Source organism: Mirounga leonina, unplaced genomic scaffold, assembly GCF_011800145.1.
Source record: "Mirounga leonina isolate KUSES-001 unplaced genomic scaffold, KU_Mleo_1.0 Mir_260, whole genome shotgun sequence".
Lineage (NCBI taxonomy): Eukaryota > Metazoa > Chordata > Mammalia > Carnivora > Phocidae > Mirounga > Mirounga leonina.
In genome coordinates, this window is record NW_023270642.1 from 2,464,125 (window position 1) to 2,483,657 (window position 19,533).

The 19,533-nt window shown below is 37.0% G+C and overlaps 1 protein-coding gene across 23 annotated transcripts in view; it reads left to right on the forward strand.

The window, feature by feature from the left end:
• Window positions 1-19,533, forward strand: part of CREM (cAMP responsive element modulator) — a 73,461-nt gene that overhangs the window by 12,799 nt on the left and 41,129 nt on the right. For 21 of the 23 annotated variants that reach the window (XM_035029566.1, XM_035029570.1, XM_035029574.1 and 18 more), the window contains one exon: window positions 7,763-7,886. The exons of the other annotated variants lie outside the window; for them this stretch is intronic. In XM_035029566.1, the coding sequence (XP_034885457.1) occupies window positions 7,763-7,886 (124 nt within the window). The remainder of the gene's footprint in view (window positions 1-7,762; window positions 7,887-19,533) is intronic. 23 annotated transcript variants of the gene reach the window in all.

The following is a 19,533-nucleotide window of genomic DNA, read 5'->3' on the forward strand; positions in this document are numbered from 1 at the left end:
ATACATTGATTTTATTTTACTTATTATTTTTTAAAAATACTCTTTTTTTTTTTTTAAAGTAATCTCTGCATCCAATGTGGGGTTCGCACTCATGAGCCTGAGATCAAGAGTCACGTGCTTCACCGACTGAGCCAGCCAGGCACCCTTCAAATAAATTGATTTTAGTATCAAACTTGTACTGAATGACATGTACTGGTCACTATACTAGGCACTCTAGAAGAATACAAATGGTATAAAATTAGAGTCCCTATATACTAGTGTGAAAGACAAAGCATATCTGGATGAAGATTGTAACAATAGTTGCAGCATACTCAAAAGCACATCTTTATTATAAAATGCTGTCTAAACTGGAATACTCAGGACACTGGCTGTGGAAGGAACCCTAGAGTTCATAAGACCTCTTGTTCACTGTCTGTCATGCTATCTATTATGTGCCCTGTAGAAAGTCACTTAATCTCTCTAAACCTTATTTTTTATCATTTTAGTGACATCTGACAGTTGTGTAGTCTTCCCAAATAGTTGATCAGTTGGTTTATTTAACAATTATGGTAGGTTCTGTACTAGGCACTGGCAATACATTGAAATATAAGATGTAATCCCTGTCCCTGAGTTGCTTACACTAGTGTTAGTATTTTGTGAATAAATGTATTATATGCTGGACAAGTGTTATAATGGAAGTATTGCATAAAATGCTTTGGGAACTCAGAACAGAATAACTAATTCTGTCCAAGGCTATTGGAATAGGCTTTTGAAAATGGTGTCCTTCAGCCAGGCCTTGAAAAACTTGTAGGGAATTTGCCTGTTAGACAAAGAAGGGGTGAAGAGCAGTTCAGGTAGAGAGAAGAACAGATATAAAAGATTAGAACTGAGGGAATAGGATGTGTATTTGAAAGAAATGGCTTATGAGGAGGCCAGAATGCAGAATGTGGGAAGAAAGGAGTGACTGGAAATGAGGCCATAAAAGTAAAATAGGGTCACATTGTGAAAGAGATTGAATGGCAGTTTGGTTTGGTAATTGAGAATATGGACTTTGGAAAAAGATCTTAGTTCAGAACCTGGCTATGCCACTCTAATCAGATCAGATTGTTGGTAAGATTAAGTTCTTAACCTCCTTATGGAGGTTACCTCATAATCTCTAAAAGAAGAACTAAATATCCTGATCTTATAAAGTTGTTAAGGATTAAAGCCAGTAGGCGTTTACCACATGATAAGCACCAACAAATGGTTGTTGTGGTTATGATTATTGTAAGAAGTTTGAATTTTATCCTACTGTCAACAGAGGGCTACTGAAGAGTTTTAAGCTAAAATGTATGCTTGAGAAAGAACTGTTAGCATGGATTGGAATAGGGAGATTGAGCAGTGGTGAAGAAGGGACTAACTTGTTCTTTAGTAATTAGAGTCATCACACTTGGTAATGATGCTGTAGGGAATGAAAGGGAGAGGGTGTTAGAGATGACACCCAGGTTGTCACTTGATGGATGGTGGAGCCCCGTTTCCTGAGGTAAGAAACTCAGAGCAGGAACACATTTGTGGACAAAGAAGGAGGAGATTAGTCTGGACCCACTGAGTTTGAGGTACCTGTAGGGCTCCTATTTGGAGATGTTAGATAGGCATTTGAATATATGATTTTGGAATTCAAGAGAGACCTGTGGGCTGGAGATCTAGATTTGAGAGTGATAAGTCTGAAGCTGGTATTTGAAACTAGAGAAATGGATGACAGTACACAAAGGGAGATTTGAGAGTGAGGTGAAAAGGCTAAATAGAGCCCTGAAGACATGCAATGTGAACGTTGACATTGAGTAACAGAAGGAATTAGCAAAGGAGCTTGTGGAGGAGTTGTCAAAGAATGGGATGCGAGCATAAAATGCAATATGATGACGTCAAGAAGGAAGATGCCAACAGTTTTGAATACTGCTGAGGGATCAAGCCAGATAGGACTTAAAATGAACATTAGATTTAGTGACAGATTGGTTATCTTTACTAGAGAAATTTAGTGAAGCAGAAACCAGTTTTTAGGATTGTCTAGGAATAGGTGGGAGATAAAGAAATGGATATAGTGTTGGTAATTCTTTAATGTAGTTTAGCAGTGAGAGGAAGAAGAGAGGTTCAAGACAATAGCTAGAAAAGGACTTTTCAGTGGATTTGTGTGTGTGTGTGTGACTGTGAGATTGAAGAGACTTGAACCCATTTAAATCTTGATAAGAGGAGACCACTGGGGGGGAGGGTAATTGATAATATAGTTCCCTTGAAGAGGGATCCAGAGCACAGATAAAAGAATTTAAGAGAGGCAAGATAAAATGGTGGGTGTAGACATAAGTGGGTTTGTTGATTTGGTGGCAGGAAATTGAAGGAGTTCTCATCTGAACAGGAGGCAAGTCCTTACATTGAGTGTAGGGTAGTAGGTGGGCTTGGAGATTTGAGAAAAGGGAGAAAAACTTGAAAGAGTTGTAGAGAATGGAAGAGTAAGTTCACTAGGGAAACAGTAAGACTGCTGCCTATTTGAGGTTAAAAGCCATGAATTCAATAGCCTTAATAATACTCTTTTATAATTTTATTCAGTATTGTTCATCAGCCTTGGTGACAGCATAGAGGAGCTAGAATTGGTTTTATCTGAGATTGGTATTTACTACACAGATACAACAGAAAGACAAGGGACAAGAGAATTTAGAGTATTGGGAAACCATAATTAAAATGAGAAACCATGGATTCTAAGCTGAATAGGATGGGATATGAAGAAAATGGGAGGCTGATGGAAAGAGAAAGTGGTCTGGAGATGTCAGTGTGGTGGAAAAGCAGGTGTGATATGAGTAATCGAGGGGTGGATGTAAGTTGGGAGGATAGGATATTGTAGTCAGAGTGGGATGTCAGGATTAATTATTTCAGAGGTGGAGCAGCTTGGGACATGGACTATGTCCAGTGTATGACCAGCTAAGTAGATGGCAGTGGAGTAGAGAAAGTCTTGGACTGAGGCATCAGGGTGAGGCAGGGGTCCTTCCTTTGAATGTTGAACATAATCGAATAGTGGAGAGGAAAGCTTTTTTTTTTTTTAAGATTTATTTATTTGAGAGAGAGAGCACATGTGTATGAGCAGCGGGGGCGGGGGGGAGAGAATCTCAAGCAGACTCCCCACTGAGGGTGGAGCCCAATGCAGAGCTCAATCTCACAACCCTGAGATCATGACCTGAGCCTAAATCAAGAGTCAGACACTTGACTGACTGAGCCCCCCAGACACTCCGGAGAGGAAAGCTTTTAAGTCAAGTGTCAAAGTCTTCAGTTTACATCCTGGATGTGAATAGAAAATGATTATCGTGTGGATGAATATAGGATGGTATACCTGATAACTTTGGGCCTTAACAGAACAGGGGTTTCTACAAAGGCACAGAGGAGGAACAGCTAAGAAATGGTAGTGGGAATCAAGAGGATACCAGGTCAACATTCTGATTCTGATTAGGTATGCGAAGACAAGCTGCTTTCCATCAGCCTCCCATTTTCTTCATATCCCATCCTATTCAGCTTAGAATCCATGGTTTCTCATTTTAATTATGGTTTCCCAATACTCTAAATTCTCTTGTCCCTTGTCTTTCTGTTGAGGGGCTGGGGTGGGGGCTGGAGTTCCAGATAGCACATTGCAAGGGCTTGGAAGGAGAATAGGAGTAGGAGTAAGCAACTGAATTATGGGGGAAAGGAAGCACTAGTTATGAGAGGGAGAATGAAGTATGGGAGGAGCTTACATCTTTGACAGTGACCAGGGAGGTAGGAATGTGAGGTGTTAATGGATGTGATTCTGGCATGGGTGAAGGGGCATCATGGCTTAGTTTAGTTTAGTCATGACTTATAGGGAGGCCAAGTGTGATGTGTAGTCTTTAGAATGGACGGCAGCAATCATGAGGAGTAGCTACTCGGCAGCTTGGTCCAGTGTTGGGATAGGAGGTTATAGTAGAAGATGCCACATGTGGCAGGAAGGATGAATGGGGTGGCTGCTGACCTTCCATTTCTGCCTTTCTTTACTAGGAGGCTCCAGGTCTCATGGCATCCTGATTTGGCTGATACTTAGCTCTGTGGGTTTTTGTCGCTAATCTGGTACCAACTCGTATATGGACACATGCTTGTAGCTTGTTGCTTTGGTGCTTGAGTGGGTAGTGATGCTCTTGAATAAAAGAAATAGAAGGGAAGGGGCAGGCATCTGAAAACTAGATTGAGATGCTTCAAAGGAGGGGAGTGTACACAAATACAGTCTTGGGAGTCATCTGCGTATAGGATTGAAGAAGCTGTAGTATATAGATTGAAGAAAGGAAAGGGCAAAAGATTGGACTGTGGGAAGTATCCAGGAGAAAATGGGAGCAGTTAAGGTGATTACCTAACATAATGCCTGACAAAACACTTTCATGTGTGAAACATTTTGAAATGTTAATAACTTATGAAATCTTTTATTATATATAATATACATAATCTATTATACCTCAAAAAATGAGTCCTAGTTTAGGGTGACCTTTTTAAGCATTAGAGCTTTTTTTTTTGATGAAAGTCTTTCTGGATTCTATTATGTGTATCCCTCTTTTCTTAAAGTATACTGAGTATAATTAACCTTGAGTTGATGATTCAGGATAGTTATTATAAATACCACTATTGAATTTTAACTCATATTTTTCAATTTCTTGAATGTAAAGAACTTGGCGACTTTACCCTGTTTGGATCCAAATTACCGCACTCTTGGGATTCTTGATCTGCTTGTTATATTCTATGTTGTTCTCCCTCCATCGCTGCCATTGTCAGCTGTGACTTCTTATATCTAATATATTTGGAAACCAGTTAAATGAGAATTGTATTTGAAATAAAAATGAATGGGTTTAAAGTAGGGACTAGGAGAGGTTCTCTTCGCTTTAGAAGTTTTAGTATATAGGCTTTAGGCCATTTGTTTTGCGTACTAACAGGTAACTTTGGCTTATTATTCAGTTGTTGACTGAATTCTACATGGATATCAAATAGTTGAAATGTTATACAGTATAGATTGACAAAATACACACTGAAGGACCTAGAGTAGAGGAGGCATCTGAGTGAGGTGGACTTTTTTTTTTTCCTCTCTACAGCTTTATTTATTTTTTAAAGATTTATTTATTTATTTATTTTAGAGTGAAAGAGAGAGGGAGAGCACGAGCAGGGGGAGGGACAGAAGGAGAGGGAAAGCAGACTTCCCTCTCAGTGGGGAGCCCCACGCAGGGCTCTATCTCAAGACCCTGAGATCATGACCAGAGCTAAAACCAAGAGTCGATGCCCAACCAACTAAGCCACCCAGGTGCCCTCTCTCTAGAGCTTTAAAAGCTATTCTTTCTCTGATTCCATCCGACCTTTCTAGCCCTACTTCTACCAGTCCTGATTTGCCTCCTCCTCACTGAACCTAAATAGGCTCCCCTGGCACCTAGATTCTCTACTACAATCTGCTATTCTGTTTTCCATCCATACTCTGTACTTCCCTGCTCTCATAGTTCTCTTTTCCTCTTCTACCTGGTGAAATTCTTCTCATTGTTCAGTATATGTTTATATGGCCCCATCCTCAGGCAGATGTAATCATTACTTCCTATGTTTCCCAAAGTATTTTATGCATAACATTCTTTACAATTTAAGAAGTTACTTTACACGTGTTCCTTATGGGTCTACCTGATAGAATTTACCAATAAGCTAAGTTTTTCCTAAATTTTAATATACATCAGAATCTCTTGGATATAAAAAAAAATTAGATGCCCCAGAAAGTTTGATTCAGTAGATTTGGGGTTGAGCCGGGAATCTGCTCCCCGCCTCCCCCAACAAGTACATTAGTTACTTCTGATAGAAGTTGTCCAAGGACCAATTAATGAATGAATTCCTTCAGGTCAAGGGCTGCAATTTACCCACTTTTGTATTTTGGGGGCCTGTCATGTAGATGGTGCTAAATAAATAAATGTTTCTAAAATGAATAGTTTAGTGGGGAAGGCCTTCTAGCATAGTGTTTTGAGTTGAGACTCAAGTTCTTGGCAGAGCTCTTAAGAGAACTTTAAAAAGTGTAAGAAATAGCATAAGACAACATTTCTCAAGTTGTTTTCAGAACACTACTTTAGGACATGCCTTGTGGAAAAAGAGTTTTTGGTGGTCAGATACTTTGGGAAAATGCTGTCTATTGGATCTGCACCCTCCACCTTCTGAAGGCCCACTAGCATATTCAGGCTTCTGAGAAGTTCTGCAGCAAAGAAAACCTTTAACCCCGGATATTTAGAACTTTTTCACTAAGTGTTTCCCCCGCCCTCTTTTTTAGATAATACCTTTTCATAACCTGCAGAACTAAATGTTCTGAGGTATTCTGTTTGGGAACTGTTCACATAAGCAAACGTAGAGCCAGAAGAATTGGCAGTTTATGCAGGGTGATCTATACTTGCCTAGGCTGTTCTGAAAAATAAGAGAGAGAAAGGAACTGGGGAATAGTAAGGGAAAGACATTTTTTTCATAGTAGACTATATTTTTATCATTTATAATTGCTCTAAATTGTCATGTTATAAGTTTTGAAATGATTTTCAATAGAAGTAACTTAAGTGCAGTATAAATGGGTGTGAGAATGGAAGGCTTGGATTCAGATAATGACTATTGAAATGCAAAAGAAGGTAGTAAAGTACAAGACATGGATGAAAGCTTTGTAGGATCTGGTAACTAAATCTGAAAAAGGATTTGGATATTTTAACTCAAAGTTCTAAGTGGCTTGCGTACTTTTTGGCTATATAATTAGACTACTAAAGTGAGAAAAACACATTGTATCATTGAGAGTTGAAAATAACAGTGGGGAGAATAGTTCCTATAAGTTTTTAATATTTTATTTAATTTAATTTATTTTGTTTGTAGTTTGTATTTCTTCTAGTAGGATAAAATTCATTGTAATATGGTTTATCTTATATATAGAAATAGAAATCATTAACTTAAATTGATATCATAGACAAAATTATGTCAAAATTTTTCCAGAAAAATTAGATTCTCTTCTTTAACGAAATGGGAAGCTGTAGGACGTGGTCAGCTCTGCATGATTCAATTTGAGAGGCTTGTTTATCAGAAACTGGTTAGTGCTGGCAAAGCTAGACACATCTTTATATTATAATGCATTTAATTTAGACTATGGGGAAATTCTTTGATACTATATATTATGAAACAGGTATCGAAGGCCTTGACAGTCATAGAATATTTATATTTCATGTAAAATAGAAAGCCTACTTTTTTCACTCATTTATACTGGAGGGCTTAAAATAATTATTAAGGAGACATTATTATAAGATTAACATTTTTTTATTTTAATTTTAACTTTTTAATTTTTTTAAAGATTATTTATTTATTTGACAGAGCGAGAGACAGCGAGAGAGGGAACACAAGCAGGGGGAGTGGGAGAGGGAGAAGCAGGCTTCCTGCTGAGCAGAGAACCTGATGCAGGGCTCGATCGCAGGACCCTAAGACCATGACCCGAGCCGAAGGCAGTCACTTAACCCACTGAGCCACCCAGGCACCCCAAGATTAACATTTTTTTTAAATAAGTGAATTCCTGTAAGACATTTTGCAGTGCTTCCTGCAATGGTAATATTCATATCTGGTGAGCAGAGTTCGTTCGGAGAGTTAGGACTCTGCTACTGAACCTATTTCTTGAAAAATAAGGTAGTACAATTGATGACAGAAGTGAATATCAGAAAGCTAAGTAAAAGCAGAGAAATCTTTCAGATAGGGCCTTAATACTTCTTCCTTTTTATTGTCTTTTCAGACAAATGACCATGGAAACAATTGAATATCAGCAGGATGGAAGTGTAACAGATTCTGTGGCAAAGAGCGAATCTGCTCATATGCAGACCCAGACTGGTCAAAATTCAGTCCCTACTTTAGCTCAGGTAAATTTAATGTAGGCAGTAGGCAGGCACTGATGAAAGTGAAACTATATGGAAATAAGTATGTGCAGATTCTGTTTTCTTGAAGTTGATTTTAAGTTTCCCCTGTTGCCTGGTTATCAGCCATTCTTACTGATTTGATTTCAAAGAGAAGATACGTATTTTAGTTACTTTGCCTTGTAAGGGACACTTTGCAATGTTCCCTCCACCACCACCGCTATGCAAAAGGAAAAACAAAAACCTGCCTGCAATATGTAATCCTCAAATTACTGTTTCAGAAGGTTGGTAATTCCAAGTTGGTATAATCTTAGATTCTTAGCTGGAAATACTATAGAAATCTTACATTTGCCTAGTATATACTTGGTTTGATCTTTACTGTCTTTTTAGTTAGGTCTTTGAATTGGTTTCATATAGAGACCACCAGTATGAGTTAGTGCCTGATTTTTAGCTCCTAAAATTTATTTCTGAGATATCTATAAAAGTATGTAGTAAAAAACAAACACAATTGTTTATTTAGCTCATCACATATTTTTTGAGTACCTACTGGCTCTCGGCACTACTTAGATACATGGAGAAATGTAGTTTTGGGCCTTAAATATCTCATGGTTTAGTAGGAAGACAGGTAATTGAATGATAGCTCCAAAATAGGTACAAAATGACTAAGGCTTACGGAGGAGAGAGCAGCCAGGTGACTAGGAGTACTTTATGGAGGATTTTGCTTTTGAGCTAGATATAAAGGGTGAATAGGAGTTTGCCACGTGGACAAGGATAGGGAAGCATATTCTAGGCCAGGGAAGAGTGTGTGCAGAGGCACAAAGCCAGAGTGTTGGGGAACAAGGATAGAGGGGCTAACTGGAGCCTAGCGTCTGGGCTGGGAAGTTGAGCTGGTAAACATAAGCAGAGGTTGTATACATTTGAGAGTGTAGAGTATTCTGGATTCTAAATATTCTTGAAGCACAATGTTCCCTGTGTTTAGAACACTGATATGTGTGTGGACTGCGTGGAGGTTGGATTGGAAGTCAACCAGCCAGTAGGGGAGACACCTTTTGTGTGGAGTCATGGTAGTGTGGGATACAGTGCAGTGGTGAGATTTTCACAGTATCTTGAAGGGAGGATAGAGAGGACACCCAAGATGGCTGACTGGAGGTCCAGGGGGAATACCAGGTACTTCCTGGGTTGTCTCAGGCCAGACAGGTTCCTGTGAGGTCTCTTCTTTCCCAAGATTGGGCCCCAAGCACCCAGCCTGCTTTTCTTTCATCCTTCAAGCTCCTAACACCTACTCACTCCCTGGGGGTTTTCTCACAAGTATTCTGTGGAGCTGCATCTCCCTGGCAACACCCTTCTTTGTTACCCTGGAATATAGGCATGCAGACCTTTTGCTATTTAAGGGGGGGGGGGGGGGGCAGCCTTTTTCTTATTAAAAAAAATGTATGTTCATTGTAGAAAATTAACAAAATATATATTATTATAAAGAAGAAAATAAAAACTATCCATAATCTTAACATCCAGAGATTTAATCATTGTTAACATTTTGGTGTATATCTTTAACCTTAGGGTCTTTATGAAAAGAATACAATACACATACATTTTTTCATAAATTTGTGATCTTCGAGAGTTTTTATCACTATGATTCCTGATCTTTAATTCAGCCCTTCTTTTCCAAAGTGGTAGTTGAAAGCAAATCTTCCTTTTGCCTTCCCTTCCCTTCCCTTTAGGTCCCTTCTAACTGACTCCCTTCCCTTTAGGTCCTGGCTAACTGACCCTCACATAGCCTTCCCTCCCTCTTCTGGGCCTGCGCAGTCAAAACAGTACATCTCCATTGTCTAAAAATGATAATTTGCAGTCCTGAGGACCTTCGGCCTGGGTGACACCCAGCTCTGTGAGCATCAGTCAGAAGTTACTGAAGAGTTCAAGTAATATGAAATCTGAAAAATAACCTTGGATTTATGAGAGTTTGGAATTGAATAGGAGTCCAGTGACTAGAAACTAGGTTTTCATAGATTAGAGAAGAAATAAGAGGGAGAGGAATTAGAAATGGAAGTATAGATTATTCAAGAAATTTTTCTGTGAAACAATAGAGAAAGATGAGTCTGTGAGACAAAGGGGTGAGGACAGGAGTGTGGCAAAGTGGAGTGTTTTGAGGAAAATGGAAGGAGAGAGAGAGACACGAGAAAGCTGAATCAGATGTAGGAAAAAACCTGTGGTTTGTATTTATAATGCTTGCTTTAAAAATCTCAACTAATCAAATGTTGGTATTTATTAAATCTGGATAGCAAGTTCATAGACTTGCTATGGTATTTTTTTTCTACATATCTTAAAGATCTGATCAAAGAATAAACTATGGTTTTTATCTTTCACATATTAGGAATGTTGGGAGATTAAGAAGTACTCTGTGTGCTGATTCATTGATTACTTTGGTTAACTAAGAGTTATCCTCTATGCCATGCATGGATCATGATTTTTGAAGAATTAGGACAAATTCTTAGCAGTCAGAATTTTCTAAACATAATTAGATTCTAAACAATTAGGTTCTTGTGATGCTGAAGCTGTTCATTTGTGAGTATTCATTATGATGTGTTATTATATGATAGAAGCATTAGGAAATCAGATTGAAATCTTTATTAAAACTATAATGTATGCTAAAAGTGACTGACTTTTCTGAATAATTCCTGAGGTCCTTGTATACTTGCCGCTTGTTTCATTTTTTTCAAAGAGGACTGTTTGGTATAGGTAGGAATTTATAACAATTTCCTTTTTACATGGTCAAATTATCATTAACTAGTGTGGGAACAAAGGGTGTGACCAAAAGATCCAGTCAGTTTGATCCTTTGCATCTGGTCATTTGATAGTAGTAGTTTTGAGTGCCATGGCCTTTCCAAAGCTTCTGCCCATCGGGGTTACCACAATATAATCACATTCAGGAAGATCTGACAACTCGAGCCTGCTCTTGTCCCTCAGGCCTCTGTGTGCACCAAAGGAGGCTAGAGTTTTAAGTTTCTAGTTTGCCTGTTTTACAACTTCCCAGATGTAAATGAAATCTTTCCCTTCTACCTGTAGTCAAAAGTAAATAAAGTCACAGTGGTGATAATGTCAAAGAGCTGAAAGCAGGAGTTGCCATAAACAGATTCTGGGGATGGCAAATAATTGAGGTTAAATTGTGACTTGGCTTTCTTCTTGCCTGAGATATTTTTTATGTTGATTTATTTTTAATTGAAGCTGCTTTCTTGTTTGTTAAGTGTATGTGTTGCTATGTAAGACTAGTTTCCATCTCCCTCCGGCCCTGGAAAAACTCTTGGTAATAAGTTGGAGAGTTTATTTTAAATAACCAAGCCAGGAGGAAACCCTGTCCAAAAGCCAAAATGGTGAAAAGCAAAATTACTATATATACATTACTGTATATACAAGTAGTTTTAAAATAGCCACATATCTTCTGCACTTAGCCAAAAGGCCAAGAAGCGATAGCCGCATATCTTCTGGAGATAATATCTTTAAATGGGTAATGGGAAGTTAAACTTTCTTTTAAAATGTAGGATTTTAAACATATACAAGGTAGAATAATGCTGCTATGTATATAAATTTGTATATACATAAACTTGATAATTACTAAGATTTTTGTAGCCTCATCTATCTTCTTTTTTTTTCTTTTTGTTGAAGTATTTTAAGCAGCTCTGCAGATCTCAGACATGTCATTTTACTCCTACTTACTTCTGGGTATGCAACTTGTAAAAGATTATGGACATTTTTTTATGTAACCAAATGTCACTGTCATACCTAATAAAATCAAGCATAATTCCTTGCAATGATACGTACTTCTTATTCACATTTCCCCATTTATCTCACAAATGTGTAATCTACTTTGAAAGCAAGAGTGAGGACACGCTGAACTTTTCTTGTTGCAAGTCTCTTGGGGATTGTTAATGTCACCATGAAGATCTGGATAGGCGAGGTAATCCACATGGAGCCACTGGAAAGGATGTGCTTTAAAATAAGCTTCCCAGAGATTCATTCCTTGCAGCTGCTGATGAAGCCTATGGGCCTGAGTTTGACACCTCAACTCTAAAAGTTAAATATCTCTTTTTTGTAAATGACCAGTTCTCTAGGTGTCAGCAAAGATGAAAGGAGCAGAATCACAGGAGTCCTAGAGCTTGAAGGAAGCTCTGGAGATCATCAGGGTCAGCACTGCCTCAAGAGAATTTGTTCTAATATAAAATTTAACCTTCCCATGGACCTGTTTATTTTTGGAAACAAAGAGACTATAGGGAGCAGAAAAAAACCACTTGGGAATGTTGTTCAAGGATTATACTCTGCTAATCTCCTTTCTTATCCTGTCTGTCCTAAATGCAAACAATATGTAAAGGAGCACTTCAGAATAAAGCCGGCCTGGCATGCAGTGAGGGATTGAAGTAGGAATGATTTAACAAAGGATACATTTTAATATATGAGCTGTATGTAGGTTTTCTGTTTCAATATGGTGGGAAATTAGAATGACATTTCTCATTGCTTTGGCTGGCTGTGCCAAAAATCCATCTTCTTGGTCCTAAGTAGGACCAGGAAGGATGTGGACGGCTATCAGAAAACAAAACAAATGAAACATTTGCTATTGATAATGTGTCAGCAACATATTTGTATATTAAAGATGGTCTGCATTGTGTTAGGTTGATTTGGTATATTTACTGTCAGCTAAGTAGATCTAATTTAAGTTTAGTGTTCAATTGAATCTTGTTTTTCAACTTCAACATACTAATTCCCTTACGTGAATGACTCTTACTGAAGGAGAAGAATGTACCTCTTAAGATTTTGAGGTAAAAATTTTCATTTCAGTATTGACTTTCTATTGCTCCTTATTTTTATGTATTCCTTCCTCTGGCTCTTTTTCATTGCTTTAATTTTTTTATATAATGTTTTACTTCACTTAGAATTCTCTCTAAAAATGAACAAAAGTTGGAAGAAAAAGTAAAACTGAATTTTTTTCAGTAAATGCTATATCTGTGTTGTATGATGTTCTTTAGTCAACTAATTCAAGAAAATATACTGTTTTAAAATGTAATTCATTCTTGGGGCGCCTGGGTGGCTCAGTCTTAAGCGTCTGCCTTTGGCTCAGGTCATGGTCCCAGGGTCCTGGGATCGAGCCCCGCATCAGGCTCCCTGCTCCGTGGGAAGCCAATGCTTCTCCCTCTCCCACTCCTCCTGCTTGTGTTCCCTCTCTCACTGTGTCTCTCTCTGTCAAATAAATAAAATCTTTTAAAAAAAGTAAATAAATAAAATAAAATGTAACTCATTCTTGAAGGTAATTCAGGGTGTGAGGGAGGTAAATTAAAAGTAACTTGTGGGGCACCTGCGTGGCTCAGTCGTTAAGCGTCTGCCTTCAGCTCAGGTCATGATCCCAGGGTCCTGGGATCGAGCCCCGCATCGGGCTCCCTGCTCAGTGGGAAGCCTGCTTCTCCCTCTCCCGCTCCCCCTGCTTGTGTTCCTCTCTCGCTGTGTCTCTCTCTGTCAAATAAATAAATAAAATCTAAAAAAAAAAGTAATTTGTGAACTGCTAATAGTGGGGACCATTTTGTTCAATTTGAACAAGAATTTATTATATATCTGTACTCATATTTTGTAATTTTGTCTATAGTAGCCAGCACATTTCTTTAAAGGTTAGTTTTTGGCTTTAGAATGCACTCTGTTTTCATCTTTGTGATAATACTTTGAATAAAATTTGATATTTCAAAGATAATTTAAGCAGATATAAAGCAATCAGTCAAATTTTAGAAAAAGATTTTGCTTTTATACTTATAATCAGAAAAAATGCTTACAAATTAGTTTTAGTGTTGGAGAGATTGTTAAAGATCTTCTGTCAATTATAATGATTTTCTATGAGGTTTGGATACCCTTTGTTTGATGTTCCAAGTTCTCCAGAGAGGTGATTTGTCACTAGCAATAATGGGAAAATAACTGAGTATAAACAGTTATTCTTTTTACCCCTTTTCTCTATGATTTTTTTTGTAGTAAAAGAGTAGACTAGGGAAAGATTTATAGGGGAGCTATTATTTAAGGGGTATAGAGTTTCAGATTTGCAAGATGAAAATGTTCTGAATAATCTGTTTTTACGACTGTGAATATACTTACTACTGAACTATAAACTTAAAGATGGTTAAGATGGTAAATTTTATTCTACATTTTATTAACTACAATAATAAAAAACAGGACAACAAAAGGAGTAGAGTAGGCATTGAAATTTGAAGAAAAAGAATGTTAATTTTTGTAGTTTCTTCTTTGACTAATGTTCAGCGGTTATTTACTTTGCCTGATTTTAATTTTTAAAGTTACTACAAGCTTTGTAAACCCCAAGCTTTTAAAAGAATTACATTTGTTAAAGGAATTACAAAACAGAGGCTTTTGGAAATTTTCACTTTATTGATTAATTATGATGACATCTTAATAGTGTTCTTCAGAAATGTGAGTTTTCTGAACAGAGAGAAATCTCTAGTTGTTCTCCAGAAAGGCATGGGAGAGAAAAGCCTGCTTATGGTAGTGAATGTATTAAGTAGACACACTATCAGATAAAGATGATGCAAGCAGAAATAGTTCAGGAAAATTTACCTTTAAATAGGTATGTCCTATACAGCAGTAGACTTCTATTTTGGCAGATAATACCTTTTTAAAAAATAATGGTTATATATTTGATATCAGATATGTTAATATACTATGATAGGTATTCTAATGTAAGTCGGTCTCCTTAGGTCCTTAGAACTTTCTAGTTTTCCCTTTTTTAAGGGCTCATTTACTGCTTTGTACTTGGTATAAGGAAAGAGTCTTAATGTATACATACATATACAAGGTTTGAATTAAATATAGTTTGTTTACTTAAAAGTAGTGGTACAAAATATTTTTCGTACTATATTTTAACACTAAAGACACAAAATTATTTTTTTTAAAGATTTATTTATTTTAGAGAGAGAGAGCATGGGGGGGAGAGGGAGAGAGAGAACCCCAAGCAGACTCCCCGCTGAGCACGGAGCCTGATGTGGGGCCCTATCCCACAACCCTGAGAGCACAACCAGAGCCAAAATCAAGAGTCAGCCACCCAACCGACTGAGCCATCCAGGTCCCCTCAAAATTATTTTCCTAATGTTTATATATAGTTTTAAATTAATACTTAATAGACTGAATTCTTTGATTTTCATAGATTAAGATGAAGGAGATAACATGTGTGAAGTGCAAGTACAATGCTTGGCACATGGTCAAAGTGCAATAATTGTTTGCTTTTATCATTCTACTAACCTGCCTCAAATGGTTAGAATGGTAGCAGTTAGGCCAGTGGTTGCAATCAGGCTTTAAGATGAAGTGGCTTATGCTGGTTTAAAAATAAATGGTAGACGTTGGGGAGGGTATGTGCTATAGTGAGTGCTGTGAGTTGTGTAAGACTGTTGAATCACAGACCTGTACCTCTGAAACAAATAATACATCATATATTAAAAAAAAAAAAAGAAGCAGGAAGGGAAAAATGAAGTGGGGGGAATTCGGAGGGGGAGATGAACCATGAGAGACTATGGACTCTGAGAAACTGAGAGTTCTAGAGGGGAGGGTGGTTGGGGGCATGGGTTAGCCTGGTGATGGGTATTAAAGAGGGCATGTACTGCACGGAGCACTGGGTGTTATACGCAAACAATGAATTATGGAACACTACATCAAAAACTAATGATGTAATGTATGGTGATTAACATAACATAATAAAATAAAATAATAAAAAAAATGTTGTATTAGGAATTCATTTGAAAGTAATATAAATCTACTTAGTATGCTTAAATAGACTGCCAGAGGGTTTAGAAAAGGAAAGATATGGGCGCCTGGGTGGCTCAGTCGGTTAAGCATCTGCCTTTGGCTCAGGTCGTGATCCCAGGGTCCTGGGATAGAGTCCCACATCGCGCTCCCTGCTATGCGGAGAGCCTGCTTCTCCCTCTGCCTACCTCTCTCTGCCTACCTCTCTCTCTGTCTTTCATGTATAAATAAAAAAATAAAATCTTTAAAAAAAATAATTCGTAGTTGTTTTATAAGCAATATTCTCATATGATACCATGAACTTATTTGAAATGGTATATTTTATGCTCCTAAATTTTTGTACTCTGCATTTCTTTTAAAGGGATTTTAAAACATTGCAAGAATTTCTTTATGCCATTTTGGCTCCGGAAATCTAAAATACAATTTATTACTAGATTTTAGATTTCATGATAAGACCAAGTTTCATTATAATGCTTTTTTAGGAGCTAAATTACTTAGACTTGCCTGTGTATGAACTCTGACCTTTGGACTGAAACTGAAAAAACTTAAGGATGCAGTTTAGTCTAGCCATGTTTTGTCACTGATTCAGATTTTGACTTATTTTTATGTAAATCCTTGATTCTTCTTTCCCCACCTGAATTTTGAGGAAGACTTTAAAAAGTATTTTAACCTTTCCAAATCAAAGGATTAATACATGTAAATTGTTTAAACTCCAAATTCTTGACTAAATTACTTAAATGTGACAATAATAAAAATAACAAAAGTGAGTATTGAATACTCATTATATGCCAGGCACTTTGACTCTGTCCTCACAACTCTAGAAGGGTCCTGCTTTCATTATCCTCAGCAGTTCTGGAAAATAACGTATAGAGAGACTGAATGAATAACTTGTCATAGGTCACACAGCTAGTAAGAGGCAAGGCCAAAATTAGAACCCAGGCAGTCTAGCTTTACATTTAATTAAGCACTCTACTCTTTATTACTTGTAATACATAGGGTACTCAGTGTTGAACTGGACCATATATGGGGCATTAACTTGGAAATTCCATAATAATTGAATATAATAATAGATGTTATATATTGTTACTGTAGAGAATTGTATATGTACATATGTATATATATTGTGTACACACATGTATGTATATAGATACATACATACATAAACAGTACTATGCAGTACCTATTATATATGTACTGTATACTCTTACTCCTTCATTATTCAGTGACAGATTAAGATAGTTCCATATTTAGATTTCAACTCAGCTTCTGATCTGGGTATGTGAAAAGCATAGAAAATTTAAATTTTATCCATTTTGCAGTATTAGTAGTTGTTTCTATATAAATTCTGGCATCAGTAACCATTCTATGTGTTGAACCATCACTCTGGGGCCAAGAGTATGGGAGCACCCAGAGCTTTAGAATAATATTTTATAAGATGTTGAAGGAATCAGTCCCATTGTTTTGGTAAAATCAATTTATTGAGTGTTTTCCTGGCAAGAAGCTAGTTAATTATTATATCCATCAAATATGGGGCCATAGTTAATACTATTTTGTGTGTGTGGTAAAAAATACATTAAAATCTGCAGTCTTAACAAGTTTAAGTGTAGAGTTCAGTGGTGTTAATAATACATTGTTGTGAAACAGATCTCCAGGACATTTTCATCTTGCAAATCTAAAGCTCTATATCCATTAAACAAAAACTTTCTTACTACCCCTGCGTTCAGCCTTGGTAACTACCATTCTACCTTCTGTTACTGTGAACTTAACTACTTTTAGATACTTCATATAAGTGGATGCATCAGTATTTGTCTTTTTGTGACTGGCTTATTTCACCTAGCATGTTGTCCTCAAGGTTTTATCCACATCATAATCCGTAGTAGGATTTTTTTCCTTTGTAAGGCTGAATAATATTCCTTTGAATGTATATACCACATTTTATTTATTATTACTATTTTTTAAGAAGTTTATTTATTTATTTATTTATTTTTTATTTTTTTTAAAGATTTTATTTTTATTTATTTGAGAGAGAGAGAATGAGAGAGAGAGAACACCTGAGAGGGGATAGGGTCAGAGGATGAAGCAGACTCCCCGCCGAGCAGGAAGCCCGATGCGGGACTCGATGCGGGACTCGATCCAGGGACTCCAGGACTATGACCTGAGCCGAAGGCAGTCGCTTAACCAACTGAGCCACCCAGGCGCCCGAAGTTTATTTATTTTTTAAGTACTTTCTACACCCAGTGTGAGCCTCAAATCCACGACCCCAAGGCGAGGAATTGCACATTCTTCCACATGAGCCAGCCAGGTGCCCCTATTATTATAATTCTTAAGGTTTTTTTGGTGTTTTTGTTTTTGCCAGTTCAGTACTTTTAAGGACTTACACAAAGTTATTGGTAGGAGAAATAACATAATTCAAGTGAATTGAAGTTTGCTTCATAGACATTCTTATATAGAGTTTTTTGCTCGGAAATAAAGATTAACATGAAGCTTGGCTAATAAGTGGTTTTAGGCATTCATTTTGTAGTTTCTGGCTTTTGGCATATACATTTCTTATTGATTATTGGAAATTATCTACATTATTGTTAAGAGTAGTTTTAATATTTACTGTTTGTTCTTATAAGATATCTGTTGGGTATATGCCCTTTTGGGCTCAGGATCTCACTGAAATTTCATTATGTGCACTTATTACTTGCATTTGTCTAGTAATTATGACCAGTTTTGGTTTCAGTCTTCTGAAACCAAATATAGGATTGATATTTAAAAGTTCTGGAGTTAAAAAAATTTTAACTTCTACAAAGATAATATTCATTTTCATAGTACTTTAAAAATATAAATGAAACACATATTGGTTAGAATATAAAATGATGTTCCAACTGCTACAAATAGGAAACTAAAGATACTATACAGATTAGGTAGGAAAAACAAATCAGCTAAAGCATTTGTTTTTCAAAGGATAAAGAACCCCTAATTTTAATTTGTCCTCAAAAGATCATCACTGCTTATTGGAAATATAATGAAAATAGACTGTATAATTAAGAATGATATAATTTTGATAGTTGCTTTGCTTTCTGGAGAATTTTTTTTAAGATTTTATTTATTTGGGAGAGAGAATGAGAGAGAGAGAGAGCATGAGCGAGGGGAGGGGCAGAGGCAGAGGGAGAGGGAGCAGCAGACTCCCCGCTGAGCAGGGAGCCCAATGTGGGGCTTGATCCCAGGACCCCAGGATCACGACCTGAGCCGAAGGCAGATGCTTAACCAACTGAGCCACTCAGGTGCCCCGCAAGAGGAGAATTTTTTTTAAAAAGACTTAATATTCAGCCATTTACACTTACAATACCAGAAAAGCCAGTCACAAACCACAATACCACTTCCCCTTCTTATTTTATTTATAGATTTCAGACGGTATTTGTTTATGCTCTACACATACAAAAAACGTGAGGCAACAGCATTCCCATGTAGTTCTCTTTAGAATTTTAACTTAATAGATATAAAAATATGAGTCTTATGTGGTTAACTCTTATCAATAAATATTTTCAACTGAAATTCTCAATGTAAAATTAAGTAAAAAAATTTTTTTTAATTTATTTGAGAGAGAGAGCGAGAGAGCGTGAGCAGGTGGAGGGCAGAGGGAGAGAGGGAGAAGCAAACTCCCCGCTGAGTGGGGTGCCTGACATGACACTTGATCCCAGGACCTGACCGGAAGGCAGGCGCTTAGCCAACTGAGCCACCCAGGCGCCCATAAAATTAAGTAAAATTTAACTGCATTGAATTTTGCAATCTGTTAGCCAAACCTAAAAAAAAAAAAAAAACTCAATGGAAAAGAAAGACAGTAAAATGAAACCAACTCTACATTTTTCATTTTGTGTTGTCTTTAGTGTAATTAAGC